The 15749-nt window shown below is 44.4% G+C and overlaps 1 protein-coding gene across 1 annotated transcript in view; it reads right to left on the bottom strand.

Moving 5' to 3' along the window:
• LOC310820471 (voltage-dependent calcium channel subunit alpha-2/delta-1-like) overlaps positions 1–6934 on the bottom strand; it is a gene marked incomplete at its 5' end in the record, with an annotated part of 88097 nt that extends 81163 nt beyond the window's left edge. The window contains one exon of the mRNA XM_083692102.1: positions 6846–6934. Within this exon, the coding sequence (XP_083548228.1) occupies positions 6846–6934 (89 nt within the window). The remainder of the gene's footprint in view (positions 1–6845) is intronic.
• Between the last annotated feature and the right edge of the window lie 8815 nt (positions 6935–15749).

Here is a 15749-nt window from a genome sequence, read left to right as displayed (position 1 = left end):
TTGCGTGATGTGGTAAAAATAGAAGAATTACCCTCCAGGCCAAAAGGTCCAACTAACATCAATCTGTCCGCCCCCACACAATGAGTCTAAAGCCGTTTCTCAATAGTCCGAAAATCTGTCCTCTCCTTGATTCCTCTGACCATTGAGTGGTTGCCATATTTAAGAGCGTATCAATTGTCCAAAAGCTTGAAGCGTGGGCTTCGACAGAATCGCAGATCCACTGTATTTGTGTTAATACGAAATTGAATCATGACGATTCAAGATCAAATCATAGCGAAATACATGATACACTTATTATTTTCATAATAACAAAATAAGAAGCGTGTGTGTGTGTGTGTGTGTGTGTGTGTGTGTGTGAGGCGAAATCATCTTTCTTACAGACAAATGTGGCGCTTTATATTTAGTTGAGTAGCGGATGAGAAATGACATGAATATAATTTGCTTGTTGTGGAATCCCAGACAGATTCTACAACATATCAGGCTTTCATCAGATCAGGATTTCATACCAGCTGGGCTATTGCAAAAATCTTTCATATAACCATTCACTAAGAGGTACACATTAGTAGGTGAGGGTCATTATAGATATGAGTGCATTCATATTTCAGTGCAGTTGCTACACAGTCTACACAGTATTTATTCATCTCCATAGGCGCCTCCCATGCGGAAGAGAATCACGTGAGGAACATCTCATTTCATACAAGCTTGTCTCCTCGAACCCTCATATCTCCGTTTGCTCTCCTCTATCGGAGGGCGGAGGAGAGGACGCAAGGAATCCTGTTACTAACAATTGAGAAAAGTGTTTTTTTCTGCAGGGGGTCAGGCTGAGTTAGGGTGTCAGTATGATGAGTCCCCTCTGCTGAACCCATGGCTACGACGTATATGTGTTCAAACAGCTCTATGAGCTAAAGAGAGCCTGAGCCCCATCATGTCACAATCACGACTGAAATGCTTTTTAAGGGATGCGATTTGTGTGTGGATGGACACATACGGTACCCACGTTTTAGACTTAAGAGTTGCAGTTGCAAGTGTGATATGCCATGTTGGGATAATTACTGTAAATGATAGCCTGCTATTTGACCTAGGCCTATTCATAGGCTGCAATCACTGCTTGTCTAGACTATTTCCAATATAAACAAATTAGTCATTTTGGCTGGAGTCCCCTCCCCTTTATGCTTTGGCCTTTATCCAGTGTTTAGAGAAGATCTACTAAATTGGTTGGTGGCGGTTTAAGCCTTTGCTTCTCTAGGAGAGAAATGGGCCTGGATTTTCAAAAGGGATAACATACTACTTCAGCTATGAGGCATTTGAGAAACTGACCACTGAACACAAGGCTGCCAGTTTCAAATTCAAGTGTCATCTGGTACACACTGCAGTGGAAGTCAAACACAGTTCTTTGATTGAATTCCAGCCCAAGTTGGTTGTAAGCTCCAAATGTTTAATTTTCTAGGTTTCCTTTCAGCTGGGTTTAGATTTAGAAGCCCATATTGTTAGTTTGGCTTTGAGTTAAGTTGGCTGAACTACCTTTCCTTTTTTGACTTGAACAGAACAAGACATGGACGGATCCCATTCTTTGTGTCGGGAACTTTGGATAATACACAGATGTGCTTCCTGTTGTGGATAGGGCATCTGTCCAACCAGCTGTTAACTATTCCCAAGGTTTCCTGGGCAATGTTACGCAATGGAAAAAATCCGGGAAGTACCATGTAGCACAAATTGCGGGGATGTATAGTATAGAATTGGTGCTGCCTGGGTGCTGCCTTCTACTCTTCCACACACACACACACACACACACACAGAAGCAGAATCTCTTTCCTGGGGACCAGGCCTGGAGGAGGTGGAAACACTCAAACCAGACACTAACGCAACAGGCAGAGACCACACTGAAGGCTCGTGGGCCCTTCAGTGAAGAAGCGTTGGGGAGATTTATGCAACAATATGCCAGACAACACCCCCTAGGTCTGAGTCAGGACACTCACTCACCCCCCTCCCCACGAGGAGAGGGGCCCACCTATATATAGCGTGTGTGGAGAGAGAGAGAGAGAGTGAGAGAGAGAGATAGATAGATAGAGAGAGAGAGAGAGAGAGAGAGAGAGATAGATAGATGGAGAGAGAGAGAGAGAGAGAGAGAGAGAGAGAGGGAGAGCTATGCAGGGAGAAACAAGTAACAGGGAGTGACAGAGAGATGTAGGGAATGACAAGAAAAGAGGAAGAGAGAAATGGAGAAGAGAATGTGTGTGCACATGCGTTACCGAGTGAAAGAGAAAAAAAAAGTGTGTGGAACTGAGAGAGAGGGAGAGAAAGAGAGAGAGAAAGAGGGAGAGAAAGAGAGAGAGAAAGAGAGAGAGAGATATCAGGCAGAGAGGGAGAGTGTGATGGCAGAGAGGGAGGTGAGGCAGCAGAGATTGCCCTGGGCCCAGACCTTGTGCCCTAGTGTCTGTGTAACAGATATAGCCGCCAGCTGCCAACACAGATAGGATAGGGGGGAGAGAGAGCATTCCTCCTGAAATATACCTGTTAACACCAGCTCCCTCACCAGCTCCCTCAATGAAACCTGAGTCAACTTCATATCTATATCATCATTGAGCAATTTACTCAAAGCCCTTAACAGGTAAGCCAAATATCCAAAGAGAATATTTACTTTTTCATGAACACATTTTTGTAATAATTGTTGATACCAGCACCATACTCTGGACAACTTCAACCACCTTCTTATAGTACCTAAATCTTTGATGAAACCACTAGAATTTCCATCATGATAAGTACCTCTGCACAAACACAGAGAGCATATTTAGTCCCCCCCCCCCATATTTCTCCTTGTTCGCGGGAGTGTAGATAGAGCATTGCTCAGCGCGAAAGGCATATCTATTTAGCTGGTTGAGCGTGAAATCTAATTATGCTTTAAGTGGGTGCAACACGATGTAAAGTGTGGCGGATACCATGGAAATGGGAGACAGAAGAGAGGAGCAGCTCAGCGCAGTGTCTCATGGTGTCTTGCTTACCGAGACGGGGGGCCAAAAATTACACAAATGCTCTTCAACTCGAGCCAAATAACATACTGCAACACAGCACTGGGCGCTGAGTGAAGGTGTGTTATTAATTGATGATATAACATTACTTGATAGTTTCTTAACCATAAGTACCATCTGTTCATGCATTTCTATGTGTATTAACCATAGAATTAGTTCATCAACGTCTGTCCTAATACATCTATCTAATTCGGTAACTAGAGGTTATGAATTTAACCCAGATTCTCTGAAGGTGATGAGGGAGACCTCTCACTGTGGGACGTGCACACGTTGGAAGGTCGCCCTGCAGGGTGATCCCATCTGGCCGTGTCCTCTTGGGCGGTGGTAGGGCCCTGGCGAGATCATGTTTGAGCTTGGAGGAGGTTCTGTGGACAGCTTCTAGGAAGGACACGTCCATCTTGAAAATGACCTCATCCTCAGCCCTTTACACAAGCCGGGGCTCGATGGGGGCTCAGCGACGGAGGAAGAGTCGTCTCCAGAGGAGGGATGCGGGGCCTCGCCCTCATAGAAGCGTTCCGCAGCAATGACCCCCTCCACTCAGTCCAAGGCACTGTCAGCCGTCTTTGTGATAGCCCGACTTACACAACGCAGGACCACATCCCTTCAAGCAGTCTCCTCACGAGCTAGCCAACCGTCCCAGTGGTTAGCTGAAGCTCACCCTAGGGACCTAGCTTATGTTACACACGGTAACCAGCTAGGAATTATGTTGAACTAGTAAGGTCTCAAGTAGTCTGAGAACTACAAATGTGAACTAGCCAACCTTCCTGCGAACAGGATGCTAATACTTCTTACACAAGGCGAGAAAAATGTGCTTTGGCGATTCTCAGTAGAACAGTAAATTTGTAGCTAGCTACAAGAACACACTACAGTACTCTTTGGACAATCAGCGAGTGGAAAGGGTAAAATAGACGCACTTGCTAGGTCCTAAATATAGGATGGGTGGTAGGCAGGGCTATCTGCCTGCAAGCATCACCGGCCTGTACCAGGCATTATTGAATAGGGGTCTTCAGCAAATAGGTACACAGAGTGCGTGTCCCATAGTGAGAGGTCGAACTGAGTCGCCTGAAAGCAAACAGCTTAGGTTACTGGTTGACAAAAGAAAAACAAAAGGTTGCTGCAAGTCACATTAGATGTGGAATGGTTCAGTGTTGGTCCTATATGTTCAAGCCTCCAAACATTGAGCAGGGCCGACATGTGCCATAGCATGCTAACATCCCAGTTAGCATGGATGAAAGAGGGGCCAAGTGGTCAGGGTTAACAAGAAAAGACCTCATCACGGTAAACACACACAGCGCCCTGCTCTCCCCCTGCACTTCTCTGCTCCTCTGCTGTGCATGCTAGCCGGCTGGCGCCGGTATCTCTGGGGCACAATCTGTGACATCAGACTTTGCATTTCAGATTCGATGATGTTAATCATCTGCCTCTGAGCCACAGAGCCATGTTAGGAGACATGTTCCACCCAGGCAGAGAGACGAAGAGAGAGAGAGAGAGAGAGAGAGAGAGAGGGAGGGAGGGAGGGAGATAGGGAGAGAGAGAGAAAGGGAGGGAAAGCGATATAGAGGGTAAGGGGGTGAGAGAGGGAGAGGAAGGGAGAGAGGGAGGGAGAGATATAGAGATGGAGTCGGGGAGAGGAGGATAGAAGGAGAGAGATATAGATGGGGGGAGAGGGGGGGGGGCAGAGGGAGAGATGGGAGAGATGGGGGGGGGGTGAAGTAGAGCGAGGCAGAGGGGGAACATAGCGGTTACAGAACAAGAACATCTGAAGAAGACAGATACTGGCATGTGAGGTTAGAGCTGGAGCACAGTCACGCATAGTGGCATAGAGAGAGCGATGAAGAGGAGAAAGGAGGCATAAGAAAAGAGCAGGAGAGAGAGAGAGAGAGAGAAAGGAAGGAGAGAGAGAGAAAGAAGAGAAAGGAAGGAGAGAGAGAGAGGGGAGAGAGAAAGGAAGGAGAGAGAGAGAAAGAAGAGAAAGGAGGCATAAGAAAAGAGCAGGAGAGAGAGAGAGAGAGAGAGAGGTAGAGAGAGAGAAAGAAGAGAAAGGAAGGAGAGAGAGAGAGGGAAGAGAGAAAGAAGAGAAAGGAAGGAGAGAGAGAGGGGGAGAGAGAGAAGCAGAGAGAGATAGCGAGAGGAGCAGGAAGAGGAGACAGAGGCAGAAAGTGAAGGAAAGACAGGCAGAGGCATACAGGGAACAGGCAAGACATGTCACACACCTTTCTTCAGGGGAATGAATAGAAAGGCAGTTAATGCACTTTGGTCAAGGTCTCACGTTGTACACAACAGCATGAGTGTGTAAATAAATAGATGGGCTTGTTCAGTCTAGTATTGAACATTTCCTCTGTAGTAGGGAATATTCCTTTTTTTATTTTTGAATTTCTCTGTATCTTTCCCCTTCAAGGGTCAGTCTGTCACTCGAAATCAGTGTTACTGTAGGTAATTGAGAGGTACAGTTACATTGCCAAGGCCTGCCAGCTGCAGTGGCTCAACAAGGCAACAGCAGGAGGGTTAAAAGATTGTAGAGTGTAGATTGTGATCTTAAATGGCCATTCAGTGTGTCTGGGTCACTTTAGTCCACAGACACTTTCTTAGTCCAGCACCATCGTCACTAGATTATTTATGATTATTATAGACTATAAATAGGTGATTTGGAATTACGCTCTTGTGGTATCCCTCCCTGAACTCAAGTGTCGTCCTCAGGCCTTGAGGACGTCCTCTTAGGCTAATGGTAAACGCTTGTGTCATCCACGTGGGAGACTCGGGTTCAAACGTCGCCTGTGTCCAAATTCCCAATCAACAAAGCCTGCTCTGCAATTCCTACCACTGTGTTTTCTGGGGGAGGGGGGTTCTACATGGAATAATATGTCTGTCAAACTGGCCCTCCAGAGTGGCATGTTTGTAAACTCCATAGTGGGATATCAACCAATCCCCCTACTCTGTCCATATACTGTAGCTCTATGTATAAATATACTGTATACATATACTGTAGCTCTATGACTGATGGTCCACCCTGCAAGTCTCACATCATGTTGAGTGATGTTTTGGAGGGTAAACTCAGTTTACTTTTAGTTTACCCACCTATTCAATCCATGGTGTTCAGGGTTGACCCACGTGTTTTGTTTTGTTACCACTAAATCCCTGATCATGTTCTGTCCAATCAGGCAGAGTGTCATAGCTTTCAACATCCAGGGGACCAGTCTGACATCCACAACAGCCCGCCATTGTAACGATGCATGCTAAAGAGTGGTGATTGCATTACGTCAGCGTGCTGCAAGGGAAGATGCTGATCAGAAGAGTACAATGCGATCACGTCCTATTTATTCAGCCGTAAGTCATGTGTATGAGTTACGCCATGAAAATATTGGATTGTGTGTGATTCATATTTGCCACTAAATCAAATGTAGGCCTAATGTATTCAAACAAAGTGGTGACTGGCAGATAGTAACGTATCACTTCAAGACCTAAAATGAACAGAACACTTTTCAGTTCAACATTTTAAACAAACTCTCCACATTCATGGGAGTGTTCAGCAATCGCAACAGTTCGGGTATTAGTCACATTATTAACTATACTACTACTACTACTACTACTACTACTACTACTACTACTACTACTAATAATAATAATACAAATAATAATAATAGTAATAGTAATAAGAATCATTCATATCATTATTAGTGTGGTTATTATTATTATTATTATTAGTTTAATTTCCCTGCGATAATTATAATAATATTGCAATATAATAATAATTATCCTGTTTCAAAATAAGCTTGAACAAGCCAACAGGCAGTCATCCGAAGATAAACTCTTGCTACTCACAGGGTTGCAGCCGGGAACTGCACAGTCGAGACACTGTTTAATGTTGACAGAAGTAAAAGTAGAGCGGCAGGGAAGCTGTATGTATCCATGGTGAAGCGAATTTCCCAAAACAAGAACTAAGCACCGATCCAGTGAGGGAAAGATGCGGGAGGCAGTCCAAATCGGCTGGAACCGTGTGCGTCTCCTTGCGCGTTTAGCCGACCCGTCACGCCGCCATCGGGGAGAGTTTGAAAACAAATCTCAGCTGGTTCCTCTGCCCCTGGTGAGTTTGCGTGTGTGTGTGTCTTTGTTTAAAGGAGCGTCTGTCAGATCTCAAACTGTAATCCTAAAAGATGCGCGGTGTGTGTTGAAGGGAAGGGGAGGGTGCCTTTCTATCTTCGCTCGCTAGCAGAGCAAAGAGTGTCAGTGTGTGAGTGAGCCCTCCCGAATGTATCAGTTTCCAAGCCCCCCACCCCTCTTCACCCCACCCCGTCTGAGAACGATCATCATCACGCGTTGCTCTCCATACAAGGCACTTCTCACCGGGTTGCATGGGCAACGCACGGCCACCGCCTAGCGCACAACACCAGCCCCGCGGACGACAACCCACCGGTTGTACCCTAATGATCGCTATTTTGCCGGTTGATCACTGACATTAACGCATAAGTCACTCCCAAACATAGGTCTATCATATCTTGTCAGTAGGGGAGACCGGGGCTGGATGTACAGTGCTAAATAAAAGGGTGTGTGACTTTTTTACACTGACATGTGTTTCCTCATCATTGTGCATTGCATTATGCACTTGATGTATATGATGTAATGATGCATAAACTTGAACTTGAGAGATGGACTATGTCGAGGTCAGCGTCACAAAACGTAGACATAGAACGAGTTTTTTATATATAAAAATTCGGTACTTTTTTTGAGGAAAAAGGGATACAATATGGTGCTTTATTTGAATATTAATTGTGAAGATGAGAAGTGTATCAACCAGACCCAGCATGACAAAGTTTGTGTCTGACAAATGCAACAGGTCATGACTACATAAACTCATCAGACATTTGCCACACAACTTCAGTAACTTATACCATACATATCACCCTATAGTTGACTCACCAAGATATAATGAATATACCACTCATTATTTCTTACAGTAAAAAGAAAGGCTAAATTGATAAATAAACAACAACAAAAAAACAGTGAATATGAGGCCTCAACAAGTCCAAATGACAGTTCACTTGCTGAGGAAATCAGAAAGGTAAATGCCAGAGTAATATATTAATAGAGTTTCTACCAAGAGAGTGAGTGTATAAGCCTCTTGTCGGATAGTTAATCTATGAATAAATTCCTCATAACTCGCAGCTTTATGATTGCCTCTCATTGTTATTATTTCTGTTTGCCAATCAGGGCTGTGGTGGGGAAAGAAGTGAGCTGAGCGCTGCTCTGTCTCTGTTATTTGAATCATAAATAGATTTACTGTGCAAATAACCTGTGTGCTCCCTACAGTGGCTCAGCAAATATCAGGTTTCGCTGGGAGTTGAATTAAAGCTGCACCTTATGGACCTCTTCCCGCAGCCCTTAGCTGGTGATATGAGAGTATTTACAGTGCTAAAGCTTACTGTACCTTCTTGGAGGGAAGGGAGTTTAAGAGGGTACACATACTGTACACACTTTATCTCTCTCCCTCTCTCTCTCTCTCTCTCTCTCTCTCTCTCTCTCTCGCACACACACACACACACACACACACACACACACACACAAACAAGAGCAAGATTCACACAAAGACACAAACAGGATAAAACAGGTATTACACACACACACACACACACACACACACACACACACACACACACAAACAAGAGCAAGATTCACACAAAGACACAAACAGGATAAAACAGGTATTACACACACACACACACACACACACACACACACACACACACACACAGCGTACATTATTAAGATACAGCATTCAGTATGAGGCCAAACACATAATAGTGGGCATTTAAGGACACACGCATACATTATGGGGGTAATATGAAACATGCAAATGATGTGGTTATATGTGGACACATACACAAGCTCAGAAACCATCGATAATGGAGTCTTTCATCTCTCCCATGGTTAATAACTCACATTGGAATAAAACCTCATTAGTTACAAAAACAGCAACAAACCAAAGCACATTTGATCACAAACCTTTCAGTGATGAATAAGAAATCATAGTGGAGAACACACAGAAACACATAACCATGGCTAATTCCTCATGCTTTTTCAACCCAACGGGCAAACAGAGGCCTCACTTTAACAGGATTACATTGGATTTAAAAGGGATTATGGGATTACTAAATCCTATTTCAATAACAGGCCGTTTAGTTCAGCTAACAAATACATCAGAGCTGACATACAGTTGTTCTATGTGGCCATGACTGAAACCTATGTCTTTTGATTGCACTGGTTTGGAAGTGTTTTAATTGTTCACCATTTTACAGAGTTATAGCAAGATAAACATAGGCCATAGAACATGTTCTATGTGTGTGTGTGTGTGTGTGTGTGTGTGTGTGTGTGTGTGTGTATATATATATATGTCACCAATACCTTGTTCGGTGGAAACTGTGCATTCTTACAGAATGTGGATGTACTGTACAATGGATGTACTGTGAAAAATAGAGCTGCAATATCATGCAGATTTATTTATTCATTTATTTATTTACTGTTATTGTCATTTTTGTGATCATATTTATTCATTCTACATGGAAAACACTGTGGAGAGTCAATGCTTATGCTACAGTCTGTCTCTGAGAAATGTTCTGTACAACATTTCTGTAGCATTATTCTTGTCAAATAACTTCTAGTAAAAGTGTGAAAGAGAAGTCTGAAACAACTAACAGTGACTGTGTAAAAGAGAAGTCTGCATTGGTGGAATTGCACTGTCACCTTTTATAACCAGCTAAACCGCTCTCTTGACTTGACTCTGGTGGACTCTGGGGTGTTTCTAACAGAATTAGGAGTGCCTGGGTGCAGGTGCAGCCTCTCTCACCAGCCCCAGCCGCGCCGGGATTCGCTTGTCAGCCGTTGCCTGGCAACGCCACATCTCCTCACAACGCTGTGAGAGGCTTCTTCTCAGTGAACAAGCGCACACAGTGTGTCTGTGTGTGTGTGTGTGCGTGTGTGCGCGTGCGTGTGTGTGTGTGTGTGTGTGTGTGTGTGTATGCGTGTGCGTGTGTATATGTGTATGTGTATGTGTTAATTTGTATACTGTATGTGTGTGTCTGGAGGAGGGGTATGGAGTGACAAGTGATAAATGGCTGATGGGTTAAGAGCTAGTATAGGGAGTACAGCATGTAATAGGAGGAGGTCCAAAGAAGGGGGATGCTGTGGGATGATGTGGTTAGGGATGAGACCTGTTAGAGAGTGGCTGAGGGATGGGATGATGTGGTTAGGGATGAGACGTGTTAGAGAGTGGCTGAGGGATGGGATGATGTGGTTAGGGATGAGACCTGTTAGAGAGTGGCTGAGGGATGGGATGATGTGGTTAGGGATGAGACCTGTTAGAGAGTGGCTGAGGGATGGGATGATGTGGTTAGGGATGGGGTTGAAGAGAGAGGGTTGAGGGATGGGATGATGTGGTTAGGGATGGGGTTGAAGAGAGAGGGTTGAGGGATGGGATGATGTGGTTAGGGATGAGACCTGTTAGAGAGTGGCTGAGGGATGGGATGATGTGGTTAGGGATGAGACCTGTTAGAGAGTGGCTGAGGGATGGGATGATGTGGTTAGGGATGGGGTTGAAGAGAGAGGGTTGAGGGATGGGTTGATGTGGTTAGGGATGAGACCTGTTAGAGAGTGGCTGAGTGATGGGATGATGTGGTTAGGGATGGGGTTGAAGAGAGAGGGTTGAGGGATGGGATGATGTGGTTAGGGATGGGGTTGAAGAGAGAGGGTTGAGGGATGGGATGATGTAGTTAGGGATGGGGTTGAAGAGAGAGGGTTGAGGGATGGGATGATGTGGTTAGGGATGAGACCTGTTAGAGAGTGGCTGAGTGATGGGATGATGTGGTTAGGGATGGGGTTGAAGAGAGAGGGTTGAGGGATGGGATGATGTGGTTAGGGATGGGGTTGAAGAGAGAGGGTTGAGGGATGGGATGATGTAGTTAGGGATGGGGTTGAAGAGAGAGGGTTGAGGGATGGGATGATGTGGTTAGGGATGGGGTTGAAGAGAGAGGGTTGAGGGGCTGGTGAGGATCGTTGGACTAGAGGAGTTAGAGGGAAGACCTGAGGGAATACAGTTGGGATGAGGAGGTCAAGGAGGCAATAGGTGAGGAAGAAACAGAAGCTGGTGATTAAGATTGTAGCTGGGCTGATGTACTGTACGGTTGCCACATGGGTACAGGGTTAAATATAGATTGGGTTAGCAACACCTCACAAGGTCTCATCTTCAACTCAAGAACAAACTTTTAACAAACTGTAATAAGTAATGTTTAATAATGTTTAGTTTCTGAAACATGTGACAGCTCATTAAAATATATTCGCAGGGCAAAGACTCTGCATTTTATTGAAATGACGTTAGGATCATTTTGAGTGGAAACACACTGGAGGCTTTTTTCAGATCAAATTAAACTTGTAGTCCAATAAAGATTTTGTTTTTTTTGCACTCATCACTGCATTTGTGTCCTTCATTATGTTGTGTTAAGAATGCTAGCTTCAACAGCAGATCCAGATTCCAAGCTTAGAAAGAACAGCATTGTACCTTTGTACACATCACAACTGAAAAAAAATGACATATTGTAGCAGACCAATATTACTGCATTTTTGCAGTAGAAAAAAGTGCAAAACAGCACAAAAACGAAGCATACAGTATGTTGAAAATATGATTGTGATGAAGCTCGTCACATATTTCCTCAGTACCTTCCTCACAAATAGGACACATTCATGTTTTTTTTTTTTTTCTTTCTGAGATTCCGGATGACAGCAGAATTCGGAAAACTACAATGCACAAATCATGCATTCTTTTCCCTTGTGGGCTGCCAAGTGCAATTCATTTTTGAATTCTTCCGGGTGTGAGCCGTTCCATGACAATGGGCGATTTTAAAGTTTAATCGGAAACTCCCCCTCCCAGCCCATCCAGTTGAGGGAGCGATGTCGGGATGTTGGTATTATCCTCACTCGAGCTGACGCTGAGACACTGTGTGATCTGACAACCCAATAGAGATGTGTAGAGAGACAGGGTCACGGCTCAGGTCAGTTTAGATTATCAAACGGTTGTCATCCGTGGTGTCAGTGGCTGAATCTCTAAATGTTGTCCTGGCTCCCTCATGTCCTCTTCTCTACGCCTCCTTCCCAAAGTGGATTGGAGGAGGAAGGTTCCTTGGAGGTTTCTCCCATCGGACCATTGCCCTCCAATGCCATTCGAGAAGGAGGCGAGGAGAGAGGAGGCAAGAAATCGAGAGGACAAACTTTTGTATCATTGGTGTCCCTTGCACTTTTTCTTGCTTTGCTATAGGTTGTTTGACCCAATGATGAGTCTGACCCATTCAATCTTTTATAAGCTAAGGCCAATTTGTGGAAATGTTAAAAAGAACATTTGAAATGTCAATTAGAGCAGGAGTGAATTGTCAGATACAGCAAGTACATTGCATGCAGGAGACTAACTGTACAATAAACAGAGTAGTGAACAACGAATAATACGATATATGGATACATTCCTACTATTGAAGTCAATGAATGTTGGACAATTCCATTACATTCCAATTCCATTGCGTTCCTGAATCTTGCAGAATGACCAATGCCGTTTATGGCAACAATCTGCCATTGTACGTTTTCATTTCTGTCATTAAAGTTTCTCCAGGGAACCCAAAGGCCTTTAGAGGTTATCACAGAATCCAAATTCAGCTTTGTGAAGACCCTGTGAAGACGGTTGGGGTGGTCACGCTTTGCTGACTCTTTGAGGTGAACTGACGGTGAGTGTCTGTGACATGATGTTTCGGTCAAGACAGGAGCAGCCGCTGTCCCCTATGTATGCTGACTGATGCTATTATCCTTTCGGAAGGCTTCGCTGTCGGATGAAAACTTGAGGCCGGCCAGATAAGCCTCAAGGCTATTCAGTGAAGGGATAGGAGTTAGGTGAAAGGGTGGGACTAGGGAAGATGCTACACAATACAAAGATGCTACACAATACAAAGATGCTACACAATACAATTGCTCTCTTCCAATACTTTTAGAATGCATACTTACTTCCTCAATTCACTGAAGGTATAATGACAGATCTGCATGTGATTGGATAAGCAAAGGTCCTATTGCTTTAACCAAGTCCTTGTCACTGTTGATTACTTCAGGAAAGAAAAGAGAGAGGGATTCATTTGAACTTGGCCAACACCCACGGCACAAATGTTCCTCCATTGTGCACAGGGGCATAATGGGAGTTGTATTCAATAACCGTATACACCTGGTGGTTCTGGTCTGTGTCTCATCCCATTATGTATAATGGCAAATGCTATGACTGCCCTTATGTACAAACCAGTCGTCTAACCTGTCCTCTGTCCTTCTTATTCAGAGTAATATGAGCTGTACATGGTGTACTTTTTTGTTTTGTCATTTGGCGTTCCGTCTACGACCACCATATGAAGTCATACTTGGAGGGGGCAAGTTCATCTGACGTTAGCTACTGCAGGTTGTGCCTTTGACATGAGTCACTATTTAGTGACAGCGTTTCCTCCGGTAACTGACAGCCGGACGCTTCCAATCCGGGGTTCAGAGCTAAATTTAGTGCACGGGTAAAAGGTCATTCCGGTCATTACATAAAAGTCCAGATACACTGGCCTGTTTATCTAATGGGTCCCAGTGTAATTGTGTTACCGTGTCTAATAGCTTCTTTCATTGCAGTAAGCCAGGAATGAGAGAGAGAGAGAGAATCCAACAGGAAAGCAAACAGGAGCCAGTAGGACAGAATGCCAGATAACAACAAAGGGGAAAGTCATTTTGATACACTGCAGAACCCTGTTTGCAATCATTATGAGGACAGGGCCTCAATCTGGTATCTATCTATGGCCTAATGTGGAGGAAACAACAAGTGTGATGCAATAATGTGTTTGCCTTTCATCATCCTCTTTTGTCTTCATTTAGTAATCTCTCTCTCTCCCTCTCCCTCTCTCCCTCTCCCTCTCTCTCTCTCTCTCTCTCTCCTGGCTCAGGGAACCAAGCCTTTACTGTTGGATAAGATTCCTCATTACACTGTCTGTGGCTATGCTTTGGTTGTTTAAGAGGTTAATATCTTGGCACTAAGCAGTCTCTCTCCATTGCTGAACCTCAATAGTTCAAGGCTACTTTCTTTCCTAATTTCCTTCCCTCCATCTGCACTGTGAAAGAGCTGGAAAGATTAAAGGCAACATTCCAAAGGGTGTCCACCAAATCACTTATCTCTTCCCCATGTTGTCTTGTCAGATCAGGTGCAGAGGATGCCAAGAAGACAAGGAGAAAGAAAGAGCCACTTCTCCTGTGTTTACCCTGCATTAACCGCTCTGATTTGGGGTTCAAACCACGTATGGTCGGTATCCTCAGCTTGAACTGTACAAGTGAATAAACCTGCCGATGTCTTCTCTGCAGATCTCAGTCTGTTTGATCAGACTGAGCACAAGAACCCATACAGACACACAATGAGTGAATTAGCAGCTCCCGTTGACATGGCCTTGTGTGCGAAGGCAAAGCTTGGAACAAACATCTTTAGAAGTAGGGGATCTGAGGGCTTGGACGGAGAGAGAGAGAAAGAGAGAGAGAGAGAGACAATGCGGATGAAAGAGAGAGTTCCAACAGTGAAGGGAGAGACAGGTGTCTGCTGATCAAAGCAGCGGCATCTTCAAATGGAAACAGAAACACACATTAAAATCGGCGAGTGAATGTCCTTCAACACTTTGCCCTTCAGAGTATCAGCCACGCTTACGGCTCCTCCTCCCCATGCTGTCTGTACTTAGGTTCCGCAAACATGAAACGTTGTCAAGCAGCCATAGTCTTCATTCAATTAAAACAACAAGAGCGTTTGTTCTAAACCAACAGTACACTGAACTGATAATGAAAAATAGCCTGAAATTTCACTTGATAAGATAAGAGAGTGGTGTTTTCCCAGACCAAGAACAGTAACATACCCTAGTTATGGCTTATAACATGGGCCCAGAGATTTTACTGGTCCGGAAACCCTCTTGGCCTTATGAATGAAATAGTTCAGTAAAGATGGTTGGCATAGATGGTTTTCAGGGATTTTTTTGACACACTGAGTTAGAGTTGTTGATCAGAGCAAGTGACAGACCAAACAGGTGTCTTTATCTCTCCATATCCGGTCAATAGCAGATGCTGCTCATAGGCATCTACTGATCTCACTCCACACTGGATGGATTCTGTTAAATACAATATTCCAGTCCATGTGTTATTTACATTTGTGGATCTCTTCAGATGCTCCGTGCTTGAGACCAGGGGTGGGTAGGGTTCCAGGTTTGTCCCTAGAAGTTCCTCTTGACCGAAGTTCCTCATTTGAAGACCCTACAGCAAATGCCTCAAATTACCCTATCTAGCTCAGGGTTTAGATGTCTTCTACAGATAAGATGTCTGGAGGGCTTTGGGCGTAAACAAAATGCTATTTAGAGTCTCAACAGAAGTGTATTACTTTGTGAAAAACTGTGCTAGCTAAGGTCTTATTCACCCTCTTATGTAACGGCCGATCCGTTGCCCTGTGGTTAGAGAGAAGGGAAAAAAATTGCCGTAGTCGACCCTCCCTTTCTGGAATGTTCTCTGTGATTTCACTCAGTTGAACTTCAGGAAAACAGCCCTGAGTCTCCCATTTTAATTAACATCCTTGTATGTCTCGAAGATCCTTAAAGGTAGAACATTCCAGTTGATCAGGGTAGTTGACCTTGTCAAGTCGAGCGTCGTCACTGCTAT

This window comes from Argentina silus (assembly GCF_951799395.1).
Source record: "Argentina silus genome assembly, chromosome: 20".
Taxonomy (NCBI): domain Eukaryota; kingdom Metazoa; phylum Chordata; class Actinopteri; order Argentiniformes; family Argentinidae; genus Argentina; species Argentina silus.
This window is presented reverse-complemented; position numbering and strand designations above follow the sequence as displayed.